The following is a 26836-nucleotide window of genomic DNA, read 5'->3' as shown; positions in this document are numbered from 1 at the left end:
ATTACTAAGAAAATTAAAACAAGAGAAAATCAATTTCAAAAGCAGTGCCAAAGCTGTCGTCATGGATGACATATACAAGTGACACCTGTCTCCAGTACATCATGTTATCACGTTTGTACTTAAAAATGAAGAACTAAGTGTAACAAAAACATTGCTATAATACTACTACAACAAAATCGAACTACAATGTGAATTTTGAAACCATTCTGAACAAAAAAGATACATGAAAACACATGATGCGTTGTAACAGATAGTCATGCAAGCAAAAATACTGTCAAATTGTAAATCAGCATTAAAGTCCCCCGACACTTTACGTTAAATCACTAAAGAATTTTATTTTCATACCCAATGAAAACATCTGCCCCCTTTTGATAATCTATCAAATAACACATTGACATAACAACCGTGTAAAATATTTACAACAACTTGTCTTAAAGCAGATATTAATAGTAAGTATAGACACTTGAATGAATATTAAATTTATAGACGCATTGTTTTCTGGTTTGCTCTTTTTTATCAGACTGAATACGATGTACGAACATTTTGCAATAATGCATAATACATGAACATGATGCTTTAAAAGCGATAATTTACACTAAAATGTTATAAGAGACAAAAATAGCAGCAAATATCAGTAATGATAGTTAGAAATGTCGGTATTAATAATTACAAATGCCAGCACTGACATGTAAAAGTGTTGATATTGATAGTACAATTGTTTAGTGTTAACAGTTATAAGTGATAGCATTAATTGATAGTTACAAGTTCTGAAAGTTATAGTCACAAAAGTCAGTATTGATAGTTACAAGTGTCAGTACTGATAGTTATAGTGACAGTATTGACAGTCACAAGTATCAGTGTTAATAGTTACAAAGTTCAGTATTGATAGTTACAAAGTTCAGTATTAATAGTTACAAAGTTCAGTATTGATAGTTACAAGTGCATTTGTTATTTGTGCAAATGTTAATATTTATTGTAACAAGTGTTAGTTACAGTGTCAGTATCGATAGTCACAACTGTCAATAAATGCTTCCTTTCGGTTATTCAAAACATTAAAAGATACATGATATTTATTACAACTTTCAAGGAATTGTGAATGTGATTATTTTGATGCTATGTCTATATATAGGAATAATCGAAATCGGAAAGTCCGCTTAAAATTAGAATTCTTCGTAAAAATGATTTATGCAGTTGAACACTTTGCCTTTGCCTGAAGACCACGACTTCCACCTAAGACTCTATATGTACCTCGGTTTGGTTGCTTGGAGTTCCATGCTCTCTGTGTTGGTTTTGGATAAGCTGATCTGAAACGTGACGTTGATACTCAGACGTGGAGCGGTTTCTGTTTCGGATTTTCTTACCAACAAATAACAGAAAAACAAATATCAGAGAAATCGTGGAAACAGCTATCGCGATAACTGCTACTCCACCTGGTGACAAACCGTTGTCGTCTGCTGCCTGAACGCTACCAGGGCTTTGATTGCCTGCTTCCTGCTTTTCGTTGATATCACTGAAGTCCTCAATGTCTGACGATGAAAAACCATCCTCACTTATCATGATACTTGAATTATCTGAAAATCCATTGATAGGGATTTCCATAAACGGAGGTCGTATAATAGGCGGTAGACCTTCACTGCTCAAAGCGTTTGCCTCGATACAGTAGGATATTTCACATCCATTAACCACCACAGCCATGTGCTCGCTGTAACCAGTCGGACAGCCTCTTGGCCAATGAGCAGGGCCAGATCTTATCAAAAATATTTCTAAAACCATCATGTCATTATTACTTCTTCGATGTCTGTCTTCTTTGTCTGATGTTAGCTTCAGGGGGTTTCCTGTTCTACAGCTGAAGAAACCAGCAAAAGGCAGAGAATAGCGGAAACCAAGTTCATAGTCATCACTGACACAAACACGCAAAGTACTGCTGAGTTTCAAGGCATAGAAATATGGTGGGCAGGATCGACTGCCAGTCAGTGGATTTCCGATGGTGCTGGTGTACAAACCTCCAAAAAGGTACCCGGTGTTGGCAGTAACTTTTCCCGCAGAATAACACCAATATCCTGCGTATGATGCAGTTTGGGAGGCTGCATAATCCCCACAACAGGTAGAAAATCCAAGAAATCCACAGCTATGGCACCTACGAACTGTATTTGGAGTGTTCTTATTTCCTCTGTCAATCAACACTGCCTCATAATTTGGTGGACAAGAGTAATCCCCGGTTAAAGGATTCTTTTGCTCGAGATCAGTACACGTGTTGGACCGGATATTTCCTGACAAAGAACAAGTCTGGTAAATACCACCAAACGTGTAGTTGTTTGAAAGGCTGTAACATGTTCCGTCGTCAACGTTAGCCTGGAAACTGAAATTAGGAGAATCAGGATTGGTACAGCCCCTGTAGACGTTATGTTTGTAATAGAGATCGATAGCTTTCTTCACATGCTGGATAAGATCGTAGATTATAGACGGCGGTAGTTCAGGTAGAGCCACTGGTGTTATGATGAAGTGCAGGGGATCTCCTGCCCGGTCCACCGCTACTAGATTATCCGCGATGCTATTGGCCCAGTCGTTAAGACTGAAGTTCTGTAGTTGGAATACATGTCCACCAATAGCAAACGTTTCGGAATTTGTTCTGTTTCTAAGATACTGGTCAGTCATTTCTTTCGACGTTGAATGTTTGTAATCCCCTTTTATGCTGAATACACTATCGAAAGAAGCGCTTGCGGAGGCCAATACTTTACTTTTGTCCATACTATACGAACGAGCGTACGTGGACTTTATCTGATCCTGTTGTGCTATCACTGCCCCGGCATCAGCACTGGTAATGACATGGGTTCCAAAGTCCCTAACCAAAAGCTGACTTTCGTACCGAGCCATATTCGTCTGGTTTTTCGCTATCATCGATGCAATTATCAAAAGTCTTGATTTGAATGCTGGATTTAAGGGTGTGTCGGGTTGTAATTTGGCCGAATATCGAACATACCTTGCTTGGACACGAGTGGTCACAGATTTATCCATCGTCTGTCTCGATCGGACGCTTTCTGTCTCGTGCGAGAAGGATCCTCCTATTCCGAAATGTTCAATATGGACACCTGCTTCAGCGTTGATCGTGCTAGATGTTGTTGAGGTGTAGTTTTGCCAATGTGAGAACAGCTCGGCGAAATTTTCCATATTACTCTGCTTTAGTGGTACAGTGTATATTCCGTCTGGTAACAGATAGCGGCCGTCGCCTGTAGTTTCACATAGACTGTAGTTATAAGAAATCACCTGACCGCCATGTTTGTTCCGTAAGTTGTCCCACCCTCCTCCGGGTAGTACTTCGTACCGTATAAGTTTTTTGTTGAAGCTTCTCTGCAGACACCTTTGTGGATCTCCGACACTATATGTGATACCACTGTTAGGACCATTCTCTTCATCAGACGACACGGTATAGTCAGCTAACATCACCAATATTACCAAAACTATATCGAAACAGAACCCCATGTTTACTTGTCAACAGCCTCAGTCGAAACGTTCTGTTCCCTTGTTTGCCCCCTTCTGCTCTGCTACGCCGACTAACCACATATAACACAGCCTTCTATTACGTACGAGGTGATGAAATTTTCTAAGGCCTAATGACTCACTTCTGGAAATAGCTACTTTCGTTTTGAAACAACGTTGTAAACACATTGTTATGTTTATGGTTGCTGGTCAGGTAGAGGCGGATTAAATTATAACATTCCGGATATTATAAATCCGTGTATCATTTTGTTGTATTAGTATGTACCCGTTCCGTCTTTTACGGCGGCCGGGTTGAATTTTGGTTAGCAGTAGAGATTTTCCAGAAGAGAGAAAATAAAATAATAAAACCCGTGTTGAAGAAATCTATCTTTGTAATCCATATGGACCACAGCCAAGCGAGCCGGTAACAACATATTTTTAACACGCTTCAAATTTATATAGCCCAGAAAGCTGTATCTTTAAGAGGTGAATTACATCGTATTTAATATCACTAAGTTTCTAACGATAACCATCAGTAAGTTAACACGCATAGGAACAATGTATGTGATGAACTACACGTATGTACATGTGTGTCAGGTTTAAACTAACGGGACTTTTCCTTTCTATAGGATAGCGTTCAGGATTTTAGTTTCCGTTTTTTGTTTTCTGATGTTTTTGAAATAAAATATCCATATCGATATATTTCTCATAATCTTGTTCAAGAACGAAACGCTTTTTAAAAGGCCGGACATTGATACCTTCACCGCACTCCAAATGTCATGTGACATACGGGTTTTCCCGGTACGTGTATTCTAATCTACAAACCAGATAACAGGTTTGCACTCGCGTAGAACTCAAGTGCAAGAGAAAATTTACTCCATACTTATAATTATACTGAGTGTGATCTATTAGATTTATAGATAGACTCGCGTGAATTCACGACCCATAACTGAATCGAAATTACTAGTAAAATGTGAATGAAAGATTAGACGAATACACAAGAAAGGAAAAGGAAAATCAAGTCAAACACAAGTTTATCACTTCAACAATTAGGTTTTCTACTGAATGTTATAAACTATTGCGAGTAAGGAAGATAGATACTCCGTCATCAAAATGATGACTGTTATACTGCTTGAATAAACAACATATCAAATCTGTTTAAATCCGACATTACAGTTGCTTATGTGATGAATGAGACTCCTACCATTTGTGATTGTCAGTTAAACTACCTTTATGAGTTTACTGTAAGAAATTATTATGTTGTCATAAAGCATTATGTTGACAGGAGGTCGATAATGTGACTTTTTGTTGTTTGGTATAACCTTTCACAGAGTACAGTTAATCTAACACATTTACAATTAAGACTTTATAGAATAGATCCTGGAAATCGACTTAAAGAAACTAATCAACAAAGGTTGTTAACATATTTTTAAGCAGGTTAAGAAGAAATAGAAAACTTATTTAGCAGAGGATGAACAAAACCCATATAAGATATAAGACAAATTACTCGGTAGTGTATTTTAGATAGAAATAAATAGCGATCATGAGTTTGGAATGGAAACTGAAGCAGTAACCATCGAGAGAATAGGAGTAATGTGTACAGCTATTTTGAGATTCCCTTGAGAATCATAGCATTTTTTACACAATCAAGTGGAAAAATTCGCACCAAACAATTGATCAGACATTAAAACACTTTGTTCGGATTGTATTAAATGCAATTCAGTTGAATATACGGTGTAATTATATGTAGATCTGTGAAAGTGATAAGTGGAGCGAATAACGTAATTTCACATAAAGGGTAACAACTAGCCTTAACCATTAAGAGGTATATAATTGGGAACACCACCGTTTATTTACATTAGAGTTTTGTCCAAGTTTTGAAGTAGGGTGGAATTTAACCACAGTGTATGATAGGGAACGCAGGTAGGAGATTGTGACATGTAAGGATCTGTAAAGAAGTAAGTGTTGACTACGGTATATAGGTATATATTTTATTACATAAAATTGGTCGTTGCATGAAGCATTTGTCGTTCACATACATGTAGTTTAAAGAATGTTTTTTGTTCAATATATAATTAATGTATGGTAATCAAACGGCTACATAAATTCTGGAGGATCTGCCTACTCACTCGGTGATTACTTTATAGAGGAAGTGAACATATTTTCTGTGGTGTTGACTATCATTTATAATTCATTTATAAAATTAATTGGTAAACATTGTCATCAACATGATTCCGAGATGTTAAGAAATTATTTATAATTATCTTTCCTATCCTTATGATCCCTCGGATTCAATAACAAACTGCCTGGAAACGTTTTTAGGGAATATTATCAAATGCCAAACTGCAATTTATCTAGGTAAGTAACACATGGCTTTATTGATGTTACTTGAACAAACTTATAAAAGACTACATGATAATCTGCATTTTGTGTATTTAAAACGATTATATATTGATAGATGATATGGATGCAGCATTGACACTTATAATAACTTTGTGATTCACTAATACAAACATGTATAAACTGTTATACTGCCGAACGTCGTTATCTCAATGTCTTCGCTGAAATAATTCGAATAAACGGGCTCTTCTAGTGATACGAATTCGAGATAGCAAAGTAGTAATTAGTATTAATATAAAAGTTCTATCAGTTAAAGACACAGAATTTGTTAAATACCGTCATGTTGTTAATAATCATAGTTATTTTTCAAAATCACTCTGCCTCCATTTTTTTCATAAACGCCTTCATAAAGTCACCAGGTATGAAATATTGATCGGCTAACCTTAAGAGTGAAGGGCTTAAAGAACAAATGTGATCTATCTCTCAAACCCCAGGGTTTAAATGTCCGTTATTATACCAACGCAACCAGTGAGACACTCTCTAACTTGTTTACGTTCACATTTCAAGATGTCGGCCTACTCATAGCAGAGTCAATAGTAACGGAGAACGATCAATTCGAGGTAGGTTATAGAAGAAGTAGCGCAACTTCACACCAGGCAGTGTACACTACAGGTATAACACGTAATACTCTTACACCTTTACCAACATGGAAAGACTGACACACGACAGGTAAGGGGTGGAGCCAAGGGGACCTCCATTTCATGTAACATTTGATTTAGTAATGAAAGAATAATATTATGTTATAATTCTTTATTTAGAATTAAAAAGAAAAAAGTGTAGTCACGACTCTTTATTAATCAGAACTTCATCTTTAACTTATCCTAACACGTATGAATTAATTGAATATTGTAATAGAACTTTCAAAACACTGCCTATCACACATCCTTTAACAACTTTTAGGAATGTTTGATTCTATAGAAAAAAGTGATGTACAGCTTTCGAATTGTAAAAGTGGATCTGATGCATTATCTAATTCAGATGAAACATACATTCTCCGACGTAAAATACCGAATAATACAAACAAAGAAGATGAAAATAATAAATAAAAACTCAGAGAGGAGACTGAAAACTATTAACGCTGCAAGTTTAAGGTATTTTCAATATTTAATTATTATTCCATTTATTTATTTCGATATCCATAGATTAAAATAATTAAAACATTTCTTACAGTTTATTCTGTGACAGGTCCATGTTACTTTTTGTGATATGTTTATGTTGTATTTTGTGATATGTTTATGTTGTATTTTGTGATATGTCTATGTTGTATTCTGTGATATGTTTATGTTATATTCTGTGATATGTCTATGTTGTTTTCTGTGATTTGTCTATGTTGTTTTCTGTGATATGTCTATGTTGTTTTCTGTGATATGTCTATGTTGTTTTCTGTGATATGTCTGTGTTGTTTTCTGTGATATGTCTATGTTATATTCTGCGATATGTCTATGTTGTTTTCTGTGATTTGTCTATGTTGTTTTCTGTGATATGTCTATGTTGTTTTCTGTGATATGTCTATGTTGTTTTCTATGATATGTCTATGTTATATTCTGTGCTATGTCTGTGTTGTTTTCTGTGATATGTCTATGTTATATTCTGTGATATGTCTATGTTATATTCTGTGATATGTCTATGTTGTTTTCTGTGATATGTCTATGTTATATTCTGTGATATGTCTATGTTGTTTTCTATGATATGTATATGTTATATTCTGTGATATGTCTATGTTGTTTTCTGTGATATGTCTATGTTATATTCTGTGATATTTCTATGTTGTTTTCTATGTTATGTCTATGTTATATTCTGTGATATGTCTATGTTGTTTTCTGTGATATGTCTATGTTGTTTTCTGTGATATGTCTATGTTATATTCTGTGATATGTCTATGTTATATTCTGTGATATGTCTATGTTGTTTTCTGTGATATGTCTATGTTATATTCTGTGATATGTCTATGTTATATTCTGTGATATGTCTATGTTGTTTTCTGTGATATGTCTGTGTTATATTCTGTGATATGCCCATGTTATGTTCTGTTCCGATAACATGATGTTAACACTTTAGAACCAGGATTTCAGCTCAGGTAGGAGTCTTACTGAGACTCATCTACAAGAGTGGGCTATGTATGACACGAGATATGAATAAACTTGCCTTATCATAAGGTCAATAAAACTCAAATACTGTTAGCATTGCTTTACATTTTAATTTCCTGTTGTGTATTTTGAAAAAGTGAAGATCTTAATAGAAAATTTATGTACGCTACCTGAATAAAATTATGATAAAAATCATTTAAACTGTTTATACATGTCGTGTATGTAAAAAGTATTGTGTTAGCAAATACATTATTCATTGATAAAGGTATACATTTGTATTAGTTATTTAAGTACATGAACTGGTAGGAATTTTTAAAACTGCAAATTGATTCCTTGATAAAAACAAGCTATAAAAGTCACAGCAGTGCTTCCATGTGTGACACATTTTCATTCACTTGTTCATTAATCTAACACCACATGGTTCTTCCACTAGTTCATTAATCTAACACTACTTGGGTTATTCACTAATTCATTAATCAAACACTACATGGTTTAATTCAGTCAAATACATATCTGACGTTCTTTCAAAAAACATTAAACTTATAAAAATTATAAAGCCTATTGAATTGTGGGTCTAGTGCATCTCCTTCTCTAGATTATATATTTATTTTTATTTTTTTTTAGATTTTCCTCAGTCGCTTCGTAAGTTTCGAAAAATAAGCTCCTAGTTGTATCACTGACGAGTCCTAATAAAGACGAAACAGCTGTTTAGTGAAATGTGATTCATCATTTAGCTCGACTAATAATGAATTGATTAGAAATATACTATACACCAGTGTATCTTTTATTCTAACATCCATACAAGTTGTTTTTTTTCCATACCGATATTATTCAGTCTGTATAATAGAGCTTGTAAAACAATGACATGAATAAACCTAGACAGAATTTCACGTTACTACAGTGTGACTATGTATATTCACTTTTTAAATTGCCTGCCTTATATGACATTTTGAGAATTTTCACCGAACACTATTTTTTATATTTTTGACGAACATACCTCATTGCACTTGTAGCCATTCAGTGCTTGGCATGTGACAAAACATGACCTTTACGAGTAACCGAGTTTTAACACGTGCATAACATATATACTATCCTTGTCATATTTAAGACATGCTACATCGGATATTTTGTCAGGACTTAATTTTCTGTATATTAATGCGTCTTAATTGTTGATTTTTCTCTAGATAAACAGATAATTTGCAAAATGATTTGACAAACTAACTCAGGTCAAGGTTATGATGTATATACAAAACAATAGTAACTCGTTCATATTGGCACCCCGTATTAATTAGATATAAGGCCCAAAACCTGAATCCGGTTTACAATTGTAGGACATAGTAAAGCATAAATAACACTATATATACACTGATAGATTTTTACGGTTTGATGGCAATGAATGATTCTGTTATCGTACTTTTTTTTCTGTCCAGAATTTGATATATTGCCATGCAATACTATATCGCAAAGGGAGCAATATATTTAGGGTTAAGTAACTCAAATATAAAAAAATGTCATGCTACAACTGCTAAACATTTTATCCTTTTAAAGATATCAAATAGGTAGAAGATGATGCATGTCCTTAATGGTAAGAAAGCATAATATAGTTCAGTTGCATTTGCAACACTCGGGATTCCTACATCGCTTTATAATCACCGTGGCATTTAAAACGGCACTAAAGTAATATATCTCTCGTTTCAATGTCTGTTACGCATTTGTAATATGACTGCACCAATGAAATAGAAAATTGTACTTAAATCTACATTATATATATGATTAAAGGTACGTTTTGAAAATAATGTCGTTGTATACAATGTTCTTAGTGTATATAATCCCGCAACCTGGAGCTAACTTCTCTGACAATGATGAACCACTTGAGAAACACTCACTGGAATGATATACCACTTTAATTTTGTAGTGTTATTCAGACTGATTTGTAAAACTCCACGTCTGATGTGCAAATAACACTGAGTATGCAGGGGACGCTTTGATCCTTCTTTTCATAAATAACATATATAATCCCACTTGAAAACTCCGAAAGAGACACTGCAGGTAAGATATAGCTTTAGAAATATTCCGACAACTACAGACAAGCAGACAATCAAAGGGTACGACCGATAACTTAATTGTGATTAATGAAGTGTTCGATATTCGATATTAGACCGGAGTACTATTATGGGTGTATGATAGAGCTAGGATAAGATAGGAGATATTTATGGATTACCGAGGCCGTAGTGACAGAGGTATGTCAGTAGCATGAGTTGATAATTTAATCATTGAAGTATTTATCAGGACATCAACCTGCGTCAGCTTTAATGATTTTTCATATCAAGGAATTGAAATTTAAAACTCTGTTTATGATAAAAAGAGTTACTTTTTAAAACAGAGGCAGTGTTGTTTGGTAGGCATCTCAACAGTGTCTCTTAAAAAAAATGTGTCTCATGATATATGTATTTGATTTCCTAATCAATACTGTGATCCAGATGTATGTAACGACCATGAAACTTTGTTATTACGATTTCATTTTTACCATCGTTTTATATTTGCTGGTTTTATTAATTCCTATGTTTACTGCATTTTTTTCACGTGTTCACATATTGCGTTTTTATAATTAGTTGGACGTAGAATATATATTACACATCATCTGCCTGTTATCCAGTGAATTTGCCCATGTAATGTTTTGCGTATATAACACTTATGTTATGTTTTCTGAAGTGATTTTCATTAGGGGCGCCAATCAGAAATAGACTGTAATGTCATGATATGTTGATTTTCAAACCTGTCAAAATGTAAAAATGTATATTTCATTTGAGCTTTTATGAATCTCGTCTCGAATACAATCTCATGAAATGGAAAGTAATTTCAGATCCTATGTATTTCATCGATGTTATAATTATGATTCCATCTATTTCCTTTCACGATATATTTTACAGCATTTACAGTGCATACACTAGAACACATTATGTCAAAGTCTTTGGTACATGTCATGAAGTACTAGATATATGCAACAAAATCAATTCAGATTCTACAGGAAAAATTTATTAGAGACTTCAAACATAAGACCCAAAAAAAGGTGTTCCTTTGAAGTTTACTTTCTTATGTGCTTCTGGTCAATAATTTGTTTATCAAAAGGTAGGTTGCTGAATAAACTTTTATAATTAGATAAGTAATGCGTAAGTGTAAATGCAGATGTAAATAATAGTTATTTAACATACGTAAAGGTAGGAAAATTAAACATCAGGAAATTTATGATGACAAATACACTAGTTGCCAATATAAAAATTTCAATGTTTGTATCTTATGAAATATTGCTTTAAAACCCACCATGTGTCAATATCACGTACATGTGTGGTAGATCCGCAATTTAAATTCAAATAAACGTAATAGAAAATTTGCTTTCATGAAATTGGGCACTGCATTGATTTAGAACTGAAACTAAATATCCTTGTGTATGGAAAAAGGTATATATAAGTAAAGAACGCAAGGTACAGTGTCGGGTAATTTATCATCTCATTATTGTTCTGTTTCAATATTTCAATGAAAAGACGAATTATTAATTTTGTTTCTTATTATGATTTAGCATGAATAATTAAACGACTACCCCATTATGTGTAAAACTGGTTTGTTACCAGGTCGGCATGTTCGTGACAGATTATCATTGCCGTCTCTATTGAACGTAACTATCCAATGTCATATGATACCATTTTTTGTTTGCAACAAGTAATATAAACGTCAATTTGTAATGATGTATGAACCGTTTCTATATTACCATATATCTAACATGGAATGACAAATGCTGTGTTGTAAGTATCACATGTATATAAAAAACCAGTCGTGTGCTGAGATAAAAAAACCTTTCAGAACGAGCATTGTTGCTAATTGTTGTTAATTTATTGATACGAAAATATACAGGATATCAGAACCATGAAATTGTATTAGTTCAAAATACCCACAAAACTGATATTACACATGCAATGCTTTCTCTATGGAACTTATATATATTCAACAGCTTCTGGGACGATGTGCATTATTTATGGAAGGAAAACATTCATTACAATTTATAGGCACGAGCAAACTTAACAGACATGAGGGTCCACTGGGGGTAATTGAGGTCTGGAACAACATATCAAGCCTGTTTGATACATAAATACGGGTTCGCTTGAATTTTTAAAGTTTTGGGATGTAATGTTTGGCGTTCATGTCCGCATTACTCTCAAAGGAACTTAAAATCTAGAAGAATAGCAACACAAAGAAATATATAATGAAATATTTCATCGTAAAATATTAGCACTTAGCCTGCATGTTTTTGTACATTTCAGGTAAAATGTGAATCGTGTTAATATCATCATGAGATTGCTATGGCAACGGAACAATTTGGCACTCAGTTGGACTTTACAGATTATGATGATGGACAAGAGAGGACGGAAGAAAATTCACCCATGAACAAAGGAGAGAAAATGAGTGAAGACAATCACCAGGACAAAAATATTGATGATTCCGAGTGTAATGGTTGTCATGATAAAATAACATTAGACTTGGGCGGTGGGGATCTAGAACATCATACAGAAGGTCCACCGGGAGGGGTGACAGGACGGTCAGAAGGTCCACCGGAAGGGGTGACAGGACGGTCAGAAGATCTACCGGAAGAAGTGACAGAACGATCAGAAGATCCACCGGAAGAAGTGACAGAACGATCAGCAACCGTGGAGGTAAGAAGGTGTGACTTTCGGTCAAATAATACTTGGCCAAAGTTTTGGTTACAGACATCTTAAAATGTTTACCGAGTCTCAGACTTTTTCCTTATCTTTACAGAAACTATGGCAACAAAATCCTTTATAAGCAATGCTTGTCATTTTCTGAATCATTTTCAAGTGTTTTGAAAGCATGAGGATTTCCTACATTTTTTTATCGACAAGAGCCAATATATTGCGATTAAGTCGAGCCAAAAGTTCATATAAAAGGTTTCAATCAATTTCCCCAAACTGAATGGCTTTCGATCCTAACCTTTCTTCTGTGTTTGTATTACTTCACTTCACGAGTTCAGGGACGCCATTAACACTGTCGACATACATTCGGAAATGAATTGTTACCAAAACCAGTATATCGAGAACCTCAAGGTACTCTCTGATTACATTGATATTTTTAGTTTGCTTATGTACTCATGATATTCATAACACGTACATTTCTTTGGATTGAAATCAAACATGGTTACATATCAGGTGGATTTCTATATATCTTTCTGTCATCCGCTGCTGTTTCAATAGCCATTTTTGTTCTCGTCCTCAGAGGAGGTAACTAGTTTCTTTCAATGACTTTATTTAAATGAGCTAAACCAACAAGCTAATCTCTACAGTTTACACATACTACTGGTAACCTTTTAGCCCATTAGTAGTCAATCGCCAAATAATACAGGTAAGCACAGGTAAAATAGCTACTTCCACCTGACGACAACATATTAGTTTTAAATGCATTTTAATTTTGCTCTTTTTTCGTCGATATAGCTCCATTCAAATAGCGAATACATGGATATTTAGACTTATCTATGTAACTAATAGATATATGAAAAGATTCCTACCTGGAAACTTAAAATGCTTTCTATACAAATAATTGAATATCCGTCAGGTCCTTCAGGTGAGATATTCAGTAACTATTTATCAATACTTTTATAAAAGTCAATATAGAGTTAGCAGGTAGCATGTTGTGAATGCCTAGTCCCCAGTTATATATTTTATAAAATACTCATTCAATTTCGATATGATTCGAAATACGTGAAATATGTGCACTATTAAATATGAACTGATGACAGTATCGATTTAGTGCAGAATTAAGTAACCATTTATAACGTATATACCGCTTTAGAAATCATTATCTATGCCTTGAAAGGCCAATGGTGATGACTTGATGTGACCCAATATTGCAGTTTTTTGATCGAAAGCACACATATTTTACAGTAGATAGAATGTCACTTTCAGATTGCCTAAAATTACAAAAGATTTAAGTCTGCTGATATTACACAAATAAAAGTATCCTCACATCCTGCATACATTATGTTTCATGTTCAAAATTGTAAACATCTAAGAAGGGTGTCGTTGAAATGTTTTCTTCTATGCGAAATGTTTGATCAAATTATCATATCACAATAATAGGAGAAAGGTACTATCTCTCATCTTAAAGCCGGAATGATTGTAAGATTCGAATAAAAGTCTAAATCTAGTTATCTACAGCATTGTTTCCGCTTTTCACGTGGTAACGACTCGTATGTTCCGTGATAGGAGTTATCTTTCCCTTGTTTTGACACAATATTAAATCTCTCGTCTCAAGGCGGTCGGTTTATCATTCATTCAACCTGTGATGTTTTCTGATTATAAAGCCCATCATTTATCGTTATTTGTCCTATATTGTGATAAGAGTCTTTAAACCAATGCTGCTCTATCCTTCCTACATTTTTATGATTTTTGCTTTAACACAGCAATGATGTTTAATTAAACATCAACATAAGTCTCACAGGGGATAAGAAAGAAGTTTCTTAGTTCATATAAAACCAATACACGGGGACGAATCAAAGTGCTTTCAAAACCAAATCGAATCAAGCAACAATTTGATTACATTTAAATGCCTTACATTTAATACGAAAAACTTCTTCTTGCGGAACAGAGTTTTAAATATGACTTTGAAGAATAAAAATGAAATTTCTAAATGAATGTAAACTTCTAATTTAACGTTCAATGGACTCTTTGTTAGCTCCACTCTGATCTTAAGCCAATTACCGACAACCATTTGCGTAAAATGACAATTACAAGTAGATTGGTTGACGTTATTTTCTATAATAAACACTATTATTAGGTAATTTATGCATTTCTGTTATGAGGCAAAGTTTAAATGTCAAATAAAAATCGTTTTAAAGATTTGTATAATAGAGCTGGAATAATGCCAATCATTTCGACAGATTTTCAAGTAACGTCTATATATGCGATATCGTTTTGTCACTATCCAAAATAACTATTCTCTTTCATAAAATCATGTTTGAATTTCTTCCCTTTTGAATGTAATCCTCTTTGGTCACATGTGTATATTCATCGAATTATATTTTATCAAAGGGTCATTCTTTTTCGACACTTGAATAATAAGATGTAAAACAGACTGTAAAATATTTAAGTGATAACGTCAATAATAATCTCTGTAAAATAGGAATGTGATTCATTAAACTATTTTTGACGCACAGAAAAGTAAAACATCCTCAAACATTAAAGGGACTATGGTAAGATGTGCGTTTGATTTCGGACGAGCGTAATTATAATTCAAATTAGACTATTCTCAAAATTACAGCGCTGTCTGCGAAAAATTTATAAGGATTGTCAGCTTCAAATTAACTCTAGTCGACACTCGCTGTTGTGTCTACCGCCAATTGCGGATCGAAGATAGCCGAGTTTATCATGTGACCTTTCGGAACTTTGTTTTAAACCATCGTTTTGTTACAATTTCTAAACGAACAATAAAGATATGGATTAGTCTTGGGTCGCTGCTATTTTATTTTAATGTTTTGACGCTTTTGATAAAATAGTTATGCAAACATTAAAATGATGTAATTAACAGAACATGCACAACTTTTAACAGCTATTTCAATGTTATAATGATTTTTTATCAGTTATGAAATGAAAATCTAACCATTTTAGTCCCTTTAAGAGAACCTGCAGTAACCAAATATTTACTGAAACAAACGATATTCAGCTGACGACTTCTTCGATATCATATTACATGTCAACTTATAATCCTTAAGTATACTATTACACGACAGCTGTTGACATTGTTTATCGATTGCATGAGACTTGTGTTTTCCGGGACAAAAGAACAATCTGTCTGATCAATACGGTAATGTTCACTGAATTATTAACTATTAGATTCATCAAGCAGGATCTCAGTAAATACGTCACATCCTATCTCTGTATTAAACCTTGTCAATGATGTTGTGAAATAGACACTGGCTTTTATCCGTGAATAGAAAATGAACAATGTCAAAAAGGGGTTATTTTCGTCTCTTTAAGTGACTTTCTATTCAACAAATGTAATGTGCTATTTAAAACCACTGTAATATTTGTAGTCAGTATATGTTAACAAATTATAGATAATACGATATCAATGTAATTGTGCGAACAGACTACATATATTTTTGTATTTCTATACGAGAGATGTGATCATTAAATGTAAAATCATTGTCAAATCCTTTTGGTAATAGTTTTAAATTACCTGTTTAATGCAAAACACACTAAGTGGTTGCACCTGTCAATCTATAGGAAATCAATTCACCTTATTGAATACTTTTCCTTGCTCAACAACATTGTGGGACGTTGATAAAATCTTATCAAATATATTAAATGGTGTGGGAAAACTTGGAACTAAGATTATTTAATGTAGTCAAATGGACAGAATAGCCAAATAAATGTTTAACAAAAGGGTAAATTGCTCAACTAATGGCAAATTGTGGAAGGTGATGTGGAAGGAAATTTGTGTGTAAGTATGTTGTAAAATTACTTTCGTAAACCAACACTTTCCCCATTAACATATGTATATTGTCTACAGTGCAAACTGAACGGAACTGAGGACATTGATTTTTGTGCCTATTTGATGGTTACCTTTGTGATCGTGATGTCATTTCAATTAAACGACGTTGTGTCCATTGTTGGAAGCATTACCATGATTTGCTGTTTTTTATATGTGTGGACAAGAATGGCATTAAAACCAAACCTTTCTCATCTTACATGTGTAATATAAAGTTTCTCTATTTCCCTGGCTTCACCCTGACTGATCTAGGCAGGGACTCAGAAAATAACTTTTTTATTTTGATCAAATAAGGTATTCCCCACCGCACTCACTAGGGCTGTCATTTCATCGAATCGGCTGCCCATTCACATTCGGCTAAAACACAGTATTCATGGACAAAACTGTCTCATCAGGGTAAAAATGTAACTTTCTTGCAGTGCCTTAACATTCAAACTATCAAAAGTTCAATACTTGAGTCATTTAAATTGATATGCATTTCGCTTCAGCAGTTGTTACAAAAAAATTTTTTTGAGCTTTTTTAGTACAGGTTACCTTTCAGTTACGGACACTACAGCAGGTATATAACAAGCACTATTTTATTGAAAACAAGATTCTTTTATTCAAATTTACACAAAAATGTCAAAAGTGTAATGCAAATAACAATGAAACCACATACACTCTCCCTAAAGACAAAATTTTGAACATTTTTGGGGGCATTTACCAAAAAACGAAAACTTTAGACAATTTTATCAACAAACTTTAAGTATTATAAAAAAATCGAACATTTTTCAATGTCAAAAACACATTAAATGACTAGCAAAAACACATTATTCAAAAGTTTGGCAACTTTGAAGTGGAAACAGTGGGCGGTATATGATTTTTTAGCCAATTTGTACACAACAAAAATAATGTCACTTTGGTTACGGACACTACACATTCTGTAACGGCCATATTATACCAATATTTAAATAAAACAAGAGTTTTCTTTTCATATTTACATTGAAATGTGAAAAATGGAATACAAACAACATAATAAAAATGCACTCTTCCTGAGACCGTATTTCAAACGAACAAAAATTGGCGTTTTCAAACAGATATAAAATTTAACTCGATTCATGTATATATGTAACATTTTTCTTCCCTGTAACTCCATGTTCAAAACACATTTACTGACTAGCATGAAGACTATATAATTTTCCAGCAGTTCAAGTCACTTAGTCACTCACAGCTGTTTAAAACTAACAGGATAATGGTTTTGTCACTTTGGTTACGGACACTACACCTGTAACCTAGTCTTGTTCCACTTTCATGTTTTTTACTTGAAACATGTATGCTTGTGTATTTTCATAAGATCAATGTTAATGGCATGTAATTCATCTGTTTTGAATTTAAAATGTCCCCTTTCATTAACAAGTTGAGGGTTTTCCAGTTTTGCAATGATGTTTTCTGTAAGCTCCTGAGACATGTCTGGCGTATCAGGCCATACATAGACATTTCCAGATTTCCTCATATATTTTAGCCCACACTCTGCTTCATAAACATGTGTAACTTCTGCTACATAAACACTTATTGGCCCCTTTCTGGGTTTCAAACCCACTGCCACAAAATCACCTGGTGTGTAATGTTTTCGGACTGACTGTGGAGATGTCGGTGTTGTATTCACGATTTTCCTTCTCTTAGGTTTAGCTGTCTCTGTTTTCTCAGAGTTTGACTCTCCTTTTGAACGAATTCGTTTCTGAATCTGAGATTGAGGTTGCTTTTTACTGCAGTGCTGATCTCTTTTTGAACTTTTACTGTCTGTCGTTTTATCTATAAGTTCAAGGTTTCGTTGCTCCCAGTTGTCAACGATGTCAGGATTTTCGCACCCTGGATTATTTCCCTTAACACAAGCATCACAATAGCAGCTAAGGTTTCTTATGAAAAGCTCATATTCCTTGTCTGAAGACTTGACAGAATGCAGTTTCCTTGTTCCTGTTAATGTCTGAACATTAGTTTCTGGTCTGTTTCTGTTTGCATTTTCAATGAACACAAATTCTCTTCTGGAGACCGTGTTTCTTTCATTATCAGCTGTTTCCATTTTAAGATTATTTTGGCAAAAGTTGTACACATCCTCCGCATTGCCAATAACTTCTCGATTGCTAATAACAGCACGATAACAAGCATTCTTTACTGTGGCGCCCAAACCATCACACACATTCTTGCCATGAGATGTCTCGAAATAATTTCGTACAATTGTTGGTTCCTTTCTAAGGCTGATATCTGCAAAAGCCTTTTTCCCTTTATACTGGGCTGCACACCCATCTGTCCATTCATGGACTTCTTTGATATTTACTCCCATGTTTTCCAATGTCTCCAAGGCGCGATTTTCAAATGCTATAGCTAAATCAGCATCATGTTTAGTTTCTTCACTTATGCCAATTATGGCATGTTTCACTGTAGCAACTTTGTCTCCAACATTTTCCTTGTAGTAGCACATCATTGGATGCACCGTGACCTGGTTCCGATCAAAGAATCCTGACTGTACTTCACTTTGGAAAACACAACCATAATTTTCGCTAAAATCCATCACCATTGTAACAGATCGCGGAAGTAACGTTTCTATACACACCCCCATCTGTTTTTGTTGCCAGGAAGCTCTGAATGCATGTGTGGGGTACACTGCCATGTCTTTTTCTAAAGCTGCCACAAACGTTTGAAAATTGGTTTTCTTCGGTACACAAGAAACGCAGCGCTTAAGTTTTTCATCTTTCTTGATTTCAATAGTTTCCCAATGGTACCATGATATATCATCAGCATTTTTAGTATCCAAAGGTTCTAAGTACTTTCTCAGGCCTCCAACACCACAGTTTTCACAATTTCTTGTCAAACACTTTACAGATGGTTCATGTTCATAACTGCCACAAACGTTTGAAAATTGGTTTTCTTCGGTACACAAGAAACGCAGCGCTTAAGTTTTTCATCTTTCTTGATTTCAATAGTTTCCCAATGGTACCATGATATATCATCAGCATTTTTAGTATCCAAAGGTTCTAAGTACTTTCTCAGGCCTCCAACACCACAGTTTTCACAATTTCTTGTCAAACACTTTACAGATGGTTCATGTTCATAACTGCAAAATGTTACATCACTTAAACTTTTCTTATCGATCTGAATATCATCTACCATACCTTTTTCTTTCACAGCTCGTTTTACTGTTGCTAGTGCTTCTACTTTCAGGGCTATATTACAACAGATCTGGCAGAGACATGTCCTCCTGCTGGTCTCTGATACTTTCTTTACATTTACTGGTTTCAATTTACTGAATGATGTTAGGCCTATCTTATGGCTTGGATGTTTTGTTTTGTACAGTTTATGTGCCTCCTCTAGTGTCATCGTCATCACATGCTTCTGTAGGGTTTCTTTTTTACCTGACTCTGTTTTAATTCTCACAACCTCGCGTTTACACGGTACTTCTCTGCTAACTTCAGCACTCAAGAAGAAGTCCTTTACAGATTGTTTTACGTCCTCACTAATTGCATCAGATCTTCTCTTTCTTTGTTTCTTTTTCCACCATTGAGCGTTCATCTTTCTGGCATTGTAGGAAACACTGAAGTATTTTCCAAGTGTGTATTTACTGTATTTCTTCAGCACTGAACCTCGTATAACATTATATGCATGTTTCTTTTCTCTGTCTTTTTGACCACCACTTTTCACTTCAGATATACTTTCTTTCACCGATTCTACCATTGCATTTGCTACTTTAAGTTTTTTCTTGCATGCAGGTGTCATAGTCACTCCTTGATCAGAAAGGATTTTTGATGTTGATGGAGATTCAATGATTTTCTTTAAGATAGCAGCTTTTTTTGTTGGTGTCCGAGGTAGAATGTCTTTCACTGTTTTTACACGTCTGTACATTGATGCGCGGGATATGTTGCCTTCATTTGTAGTGTTTACATTATGACTGTCATTATTATCTGTGTTTTTCATAGTTTGTGATTTATTTAGCTTAATACGCATTCTCCATCTTTGTGTTCGCTTCACAGCTTCTTTCTTTTTTTCTTTCAAATTAGCTGCTTTACTCTTCTTTCCATCTGAAATTTCTGACAGGGTACTACTAGAGGGCATTGATTTCATAGCTTTCACCTTTTTTCTCTGACGATATATTTTCATTTCTTCAGCCTTTTTCTTTCTTAGCAAAACTTTTAATTCGGGATCTGAGTTAGCCATCTGTTTAACTTTCATTCTTTCCTTCTTTTTTCTATCTCTGTCAGCCTTCTTCAAAGCATCATAATATGTAGGGTTTTCCATTTTCTGGCGATTTCTCCATGCCTTAACTTTTAGTCTGTTTTTCTCTGTTTGCTTTTTGACCTTGTCATCAACTGGTTTATTCTCAACAAGCTTTTCAGGTTTTCTGGGTCGCAGTGATCGTTTTCTGCCCTTTTCTGCAAAATAGAAATGAAACATAAATATAACTATTTTGTTTTCTAAAAATTCAAAATCACAATGTTTTCGTTTATTAAGTCTGTGATTTTAAAGTTCATGTTAAAGCAATTATTCTGGATAAAATGCATCCATATGGGCTATAATTATCTTATATTGGTATAATTGATAGAGTATGAACACAAAATTTGTGTATGACATACCGTAATAATATAGTTGTCTTGTGAAAATTGTTGTATTTTGTAGTGTCCGTATCTTTAGAGATTAGTGCCATAAAATATACCCGAAGCCTAAATTCATTGCATTAAATAGGCATGTACTGTGTAAATATTCTGCATTAATAGCAGTAAGTTACATACAGCTTTGTTTAAAACAGTTTCTGAAGATATTTGCCTCATAAAAGGAATTTTCAATGCAAACAATAAGAGACAAATTGCGAATTCCCTATATGCATTCTCTGATGAAACTACATAAAGGGTTATTTCTCCTTCTTTTATGTTTGGGCTCAATAAAACAACGATACAAGCATCAGAGTTTGGTTAGCATATATGTAAAATTGTTAGATACAGGGCAGCATTAATATGCATATTTTAGGTTACGGACACTACATAATATAATAAGTAATGCTTTAATATACATTTATACATACCTGGGTCATCACTTGAGCTTAAATCTTCATTTGATTCCATTTGTGAGGGTTTCTTGCTTCCATGAAATAACCTACTACTCAATATTGAGCATGAGCTATTCTTCAATTACGATAATGGTAATGTGTCCCTTTGTTTTTCAAAACCACTCATTTGGATTATGCAATCATATTGCATCATACAATTATTGCATCAGCCACAATATACAATTAAAAAGTGACGCAATATTAGCATGATATTGCATTATAAAGAATGTGGTTGTGTAAGCAGTAAAGTTAAACAAAAAAGGCAATTGTAAATAGGTGAAATTCAAATTGTATTTTTTGGGGGAAAATTATGTAGTGTCCGTAACCATTAAAATGTGAAAAAATTCAGTGTCAAGTTCAATTCAACACAGAATATTTTTTATTTACAAGTTGCATATTAAGAGCTATAATATTCTTCAACATTCCCTTATTATCGTAAATGTATCCTCAGACAAAACCCCATGGTTACGGACACTACATATTAATCATTTTTCACTCTTAACTTTTTAATGCTCAATTTTTTAAAAAAAAAAGCAACTTATGACTGCCCATATACGCCAATATTTCAAACTTTGATCGAACACGAGTCTTAAAAAAACAAACATTTGCAAATTAGTATGTTTTCAGTATTTTTCAGGCATATAACACAACATATCTGCTCTTTTTTAAAAATTTGACAGAAGCACATGTTTTTTTAATTCAGTCATAACTTCCTTAATATTTGGCCTATTTTTATGAATTAACCACCAAACTTTATGATGGGAAATGTTCTATAAACTTTCATTGATGTAATTTGATAACAATCCACAGATAATATATTAATTTTAGTTTGAAATTATGAAATATTGAAGTGAGACAGTATAACGCCAAAAAATGGCTATTCTAGGGACATTTATATTTTCATAACTTAACAACGAAGTTATGTATCGACCTGAAATTTGGTGGCCATTGGGAATGGTCATTATTACGCGTTTTAAATCAAAGAAATTAACTATAAATGCTACAAATTATCTCTAAACTGCATATAACATCATAGATTTTAAAACTGGACAAATACTGTGTTTTAGCCGATTCGATAGAAGGGGAAGAAATTTACCTATATGCCATCAGAACCTTAGTTCAAACTCAAATTCTTCGACACTAGGAGAAATAGGTACCTAATATGGCTTACTCATCAGACTGTACGCCAGTTTAAAGATAATAGATGGTATTGTTATTTCCTGGTCTGTATTAGGTCTGTAAGAAATGATAAAATTAATCCTTCTGTTTTGTTGTTGGGAATATTTACACTTGATTTTTGTTTAGAATTTAGTAAACAAATTGTTGTTTTCTTCTTTCAAAGGAAAGTGATGCGTTACTAACAGGTGATGGAGATGAGGACACTAAAGACACCCAAGGAAAAGCCAATGATGAAGGCAATTCTGACAAAGACGAAGAGGAAAAAGAAGATGAACAGATTGAAGAGGACGAAGAACCGGAAACGGAAATGACAGAGGAAGAAAAGGAGGTATATTACGGAAGAAAAAATATCAAATAAAAACATATACGCTTGGTATATGAAAATATCAAATATTTAGATAAAAGACGTCAAAGTGACTAGAAAACTTCCTCATTCTTAAAACACCAATCAGGGAAAAATCTCCAGATCGGTAGAAAAATGGCAGCGTCATAAAATACCAAAGCCATTAGTCTATCTGTCAAACATCCAGCTTATCAGGAAGGAATACTCCTCTTAAGTCATCCCAGTCACTAGTCTTTCCTTCTTAAAACATCGAAGCCACTAGAACGGCACTTTCTTCTTAAAACATTCCAGTCACCAGGAAAGTATTTCCTTCATAAAGCCACTAGAACGGCACTTTCTTCTTAAAACATTCCAGTCACCAGGAAAGTATTTCCTTCATAAAACATCTAATTCACCAAAAATGTTGCTCCTTCTTAAAACTTCGAAGTCATTAGAAAGGTCGTTATTTCTTCAAACTTTTCCTTAAAATATTCAAGTCCCTAGAAACGTGCTTCCTTCTTAAATAATTTATGTCAGAAAATATCATTGCGATACGGAGATTTGAGTTGCAAAAAAATCATTTATATAATGTTCGTTGTTTGGAAAAAATGTTGTGTTTTCTTTGATGCTACCATATGAATATAGTTAACTTGTTTTATTTAAACGAGGTTTAAACAATTTCTGTGCTAAAGACCGATCTTAATGGTTCCTTAACGCGAAGTCAAGTGAACACGAACATTTCAGGTAATCAGTATACCTGATTACAAGGTAACTGACAGCAGGAGTGACGAAATTATGCTTGGTTCATTATCAACTTCTCAATCTCTAATGTTTCTAGATGTAAAGAACGACAACTTTGTGTTGTGATTAAAACTTGTAAAACAAGTGAATTTTACTTTTCGATACAAAGTTAGAATTACATGCAATGGACTGCATCAACATTTTCAGTGTTTTAATACTACCTATTTCTGATCAGTTTACAGTCGGCACTGAATTGATATAAAATCGATATAAAATTTATACTATCTCTTTTTTCTCTTCTTTTCTTTCTATCCTATGATCTCATCTTTTCCTCCTTTTGACAAAATGATTCAAACTTAGAATTGCACGTCTATGAATTACATATCTTAATGTTTATAGTATAAATATGTGTCACGTGCAGTATATTAATTATTTGTAATTTTAATTACGTAGAAGCGTTCATAAGTTGCTAGAACTTGTCTCTGATCCATTTTCTGCTACTGATAATAAAATATGTTTAAATCAACATTTTCAGCCATAGAGGAGATCAGTCTGATAGTAATTTAATAAATCTGTTTTTTCTGTAGGCTATGTACACCGCTGTCTGTAACGGAGATACCGCAGTCTACCAGAACTGTCTGGATAAACCTAATGCTGATATCAATATGACTTGGGTGAGTGTTGATGTTCCTTTTTTGACGTTTTATTGGTGGTAGTTTTTTCAACTGGTAAAAGTTACTGGCCAGTTTGTGCGTTATTCAAGTCAAGTCTAAGCGAAATAAATGTTCATGATGACTTACATTTTCTTCTTCTTTTCTACAATTCTTTTTGAGGAAGAAGATCTATGATATATAGATTAAGGAAAGGACCATACCTGCACTGTCTTTTTTCTTCATTTATATGATTTCATAATCTTAATCTTAAAATCGAGAAATAATTTTGATTTGAAAGTCATTCATATTCAATGTTTTATATATAACTTCAGTTTAACGAGAACATGCTGATGGTTGCCATGAGAACAGGTCAGATGTTGATGGCGGAATTCCTTATCGACATCGGCATTGATGTCAACTATGAAATTGATTTAATCGTAAGTTTCATTTAGTAAAAAATCCCTCGCCATGAAATTAGAAAATCATCATTTCCTTTGCCAGTTTTCTATGTGTTGCCATTACAAAGCTTACAATACCAGCTATATACTTGTACATGGTTGTAAACGTTCAATGGATTACTGATAAGCGATACTTTGTTGGAGTCCTGATGTTGTCGGTGATTCTGAGGACACAACACTTTGTATATATAATTATCTTAATTTTCTGATGTGTGTTAGTAACTGTCTTGTGTAATATATTAGAGTTATCGCGAACTGAATAATCATAAACATTTTTATAATTAAATCTTAAATCTGTCTCTATACATATGCCTTAACGACCATCATGTAGCTTGTCTGTTTGATGGGATTTCAATGTCGGTCTGAATACCTTGCGTAATGTATAAAAAAATTATGACGGTCATTAAAACCTTAGTGATATTTAATGCTTTGTCTCTTTATTTTCTTAAATCCTATTTTTATTAAAAAGCTATGTTTATTTTTATTTACAGGATATGCACGAGAAGGAGAAGACAGGTAATAAGAGGTTCGATTGTTTCCGTAAATCGTGCCGACAGATCGCGTACGAGAAAGGCCACGAATTCATTGTTGAACTGATTGACCTTAAAAATGAGAACTGGTTTCCCTACCGAAAGATCACTCCTCGCTGGAGGAAGTTTTCGAGACGCCCCCTACCGCCACCCCTTCCACGGGTACCGGGAGAGGAGGAAGAGGTTGAGGAGGAAGATGAAGAGAATGCAGACGAGGGTGATAATAGTGGAGAGGAAAGTGGAGATGAAAGCAAACGGAAAGAAACTAAAAAGGACGACGATGCTGACTCGGGGCACCATAGTGGGAAGTTCGATGAGATCAAAGACGTCGATGATAATTCATCGTTTCTCTCAGGTGATATTCTGAAGAAACACGAGTTCGAACTCAATGATGAGGGCTATTGGTCGTTAACACAGCGTAGTTCTCCATACATGTGCGCTCCAGAGAAACCCGAAAGGCCGGGTATTCTAAGACGGGGAACAAAAGCTTCTTTTTCGATACTTAAACATACAAACCAGATACTAGATCACAGAAAATGTTCAAATAGTGCCAAAGAAAGAAACGTTACTGTTGTACAAGCAGTGGGTAGTTATGCACGAGAGAGTAAACTATGGAGACGCAAAAGCGTTGACCAAGGTTCGGTAGAAAGTATCCCATTCCTCGCAAGAATGCATTCTGCGAAAACCACGTGCAGTGAACCTGCTAGACCAACAACTCAAGGACACTTTAGTTCATCGCGACGACAAAGGCCTCTGACAACTCCGTCTGCGTTCTCACAGGTCTCTAAAATTTTGGGTGAGTCGCATCTCCTCCGGCCCCAGAAAGAGCCACCATTACCGTTCATCAACACTACTCAACAACGACCGCCATTAAAACGCACGACAAAGGTGAATCCATGGTGTCATGGTAACTCCACTGGAATAATGCATAAACTCTCAAACGTAAAGATACAAAATAAGGTTGTCGACCCGAACTTTCACGTGGAACGTCAGCTCTACCAACGAACCAGACGTTCCTACTCCGGTATTTCATGATAATCATACAGACTTTTTCTCTCTCTCTCCTCTTTTTCAGACTATTTAAATCGATATAATGGTCAATATCCAAGGAACGATTTCTGTTCTTCAATATGCTTTCCACTATTAACCTTATCAATTCTTTCTGATGATATCGTCACAGGATGATGCGGCCAAATTTGACGGAAAGTTCTGATAGTTTCAACGACTCCGTTCCGGAAATCCACTGTTATCACCATCAATAAATAACACCTAATAGCGAGGAAAGAAAAAGGAAACTCAGGGCAGATTTGACGTATAAAACCATAAGCAGTATGTTTACGTTCTTTTTCTTCACATTTTGAC

At 34.3% G+C, this 26836-nt stretch overlaps 2 protein-coding genes across 2 annotated transcripts; one reads left to right on the top strand and one right to left on the bottom strand.

The window, feature by feature from the left end:
* Window positions 1–3480, bottom strand: LOC132564190 (macrophage-expressed gene 1 protein-like). Its single transcript, XM_060228864.1, has one exon. It carries the CDS (start codon window positions 3478–3480, stop codon window positions 1231–1233), a length of 2250 nt encoding a protein of 749 aa, XP_060084847.1. The 3' UTR covers window positions 1–1230.
* Window positions 3481–12319: 8839 nt separating this feature from the next.
* On the top strand, window positions 12320–26509 carry LOC132564194 (uncharacterized). The gene is made up of 6 exons (XM_060228870.1): window positions 12320–12530; window positions 12630–12670; window positions 22934–23098; window positions 24421–24507; window positions 24819–24923; window positions 25436–26509. Exons 1-6 carry the CDS (start codon window positions 12320–12322, stop codon window positions 26507–26509), a joined length of 1683 nt encoding a protein of 560 aa, XP_060084853.1.
* The last annotated feature ends 327 nt before the right edge of the window (window positions 26510–26836 follow it).

The sequence above is a fragment of the Ylistrum balloti genome, unplaced genomic scaffold, assembly GCF_031769215.1.
Source record: "Ylistrum balloti isolate Yb309-2 unplaced genomic scaffold, AGI_CSIRO_Ybal_v1 Utg372038, whole genome shotgun sequence".
NCBI lineage: Eukaryota > Metazoa > Mollusca > Bivalvia > Pectinida > Pectinidae > Ylistrum > Ylistrum balloti.
Note: the sequence above shows the minus strand (reverse complement) of the source record. Positions and strands in the feature narration are given on the sequence as shown.

Bases quoted from the DNA above. Each gene is read 5' to 3' on its own strand.
- LOC132564190 (XM_060228864.1), bottom strand. From the start codon at position 3,480: ATGGGGTTCTGTTTCGATATAGTTTTGGTAATATTGGTGATGTTAGCT.
- LOC132564194 (XM_060228870.1), top strand. From the start codon at position 12,320: ATGGCAACGGAACAATTTGGCACTCAGTTGGACTTTACAGATTATGAT. The intron at 23,099-24,420 runs GTATATTACGGA...TTTTTTCTGTAG, and splicing joins TGACAGAGGAAGAAAAGGAG to GCTATGTACACCGCTGTCTG. The intron at 24,508-24,818 runs GTGAGTGTTGAT...ATATAACTTCAG, and splicing joins CTGATATCAATATGACTTGG to TTTAACGAGAACATGCTGAT.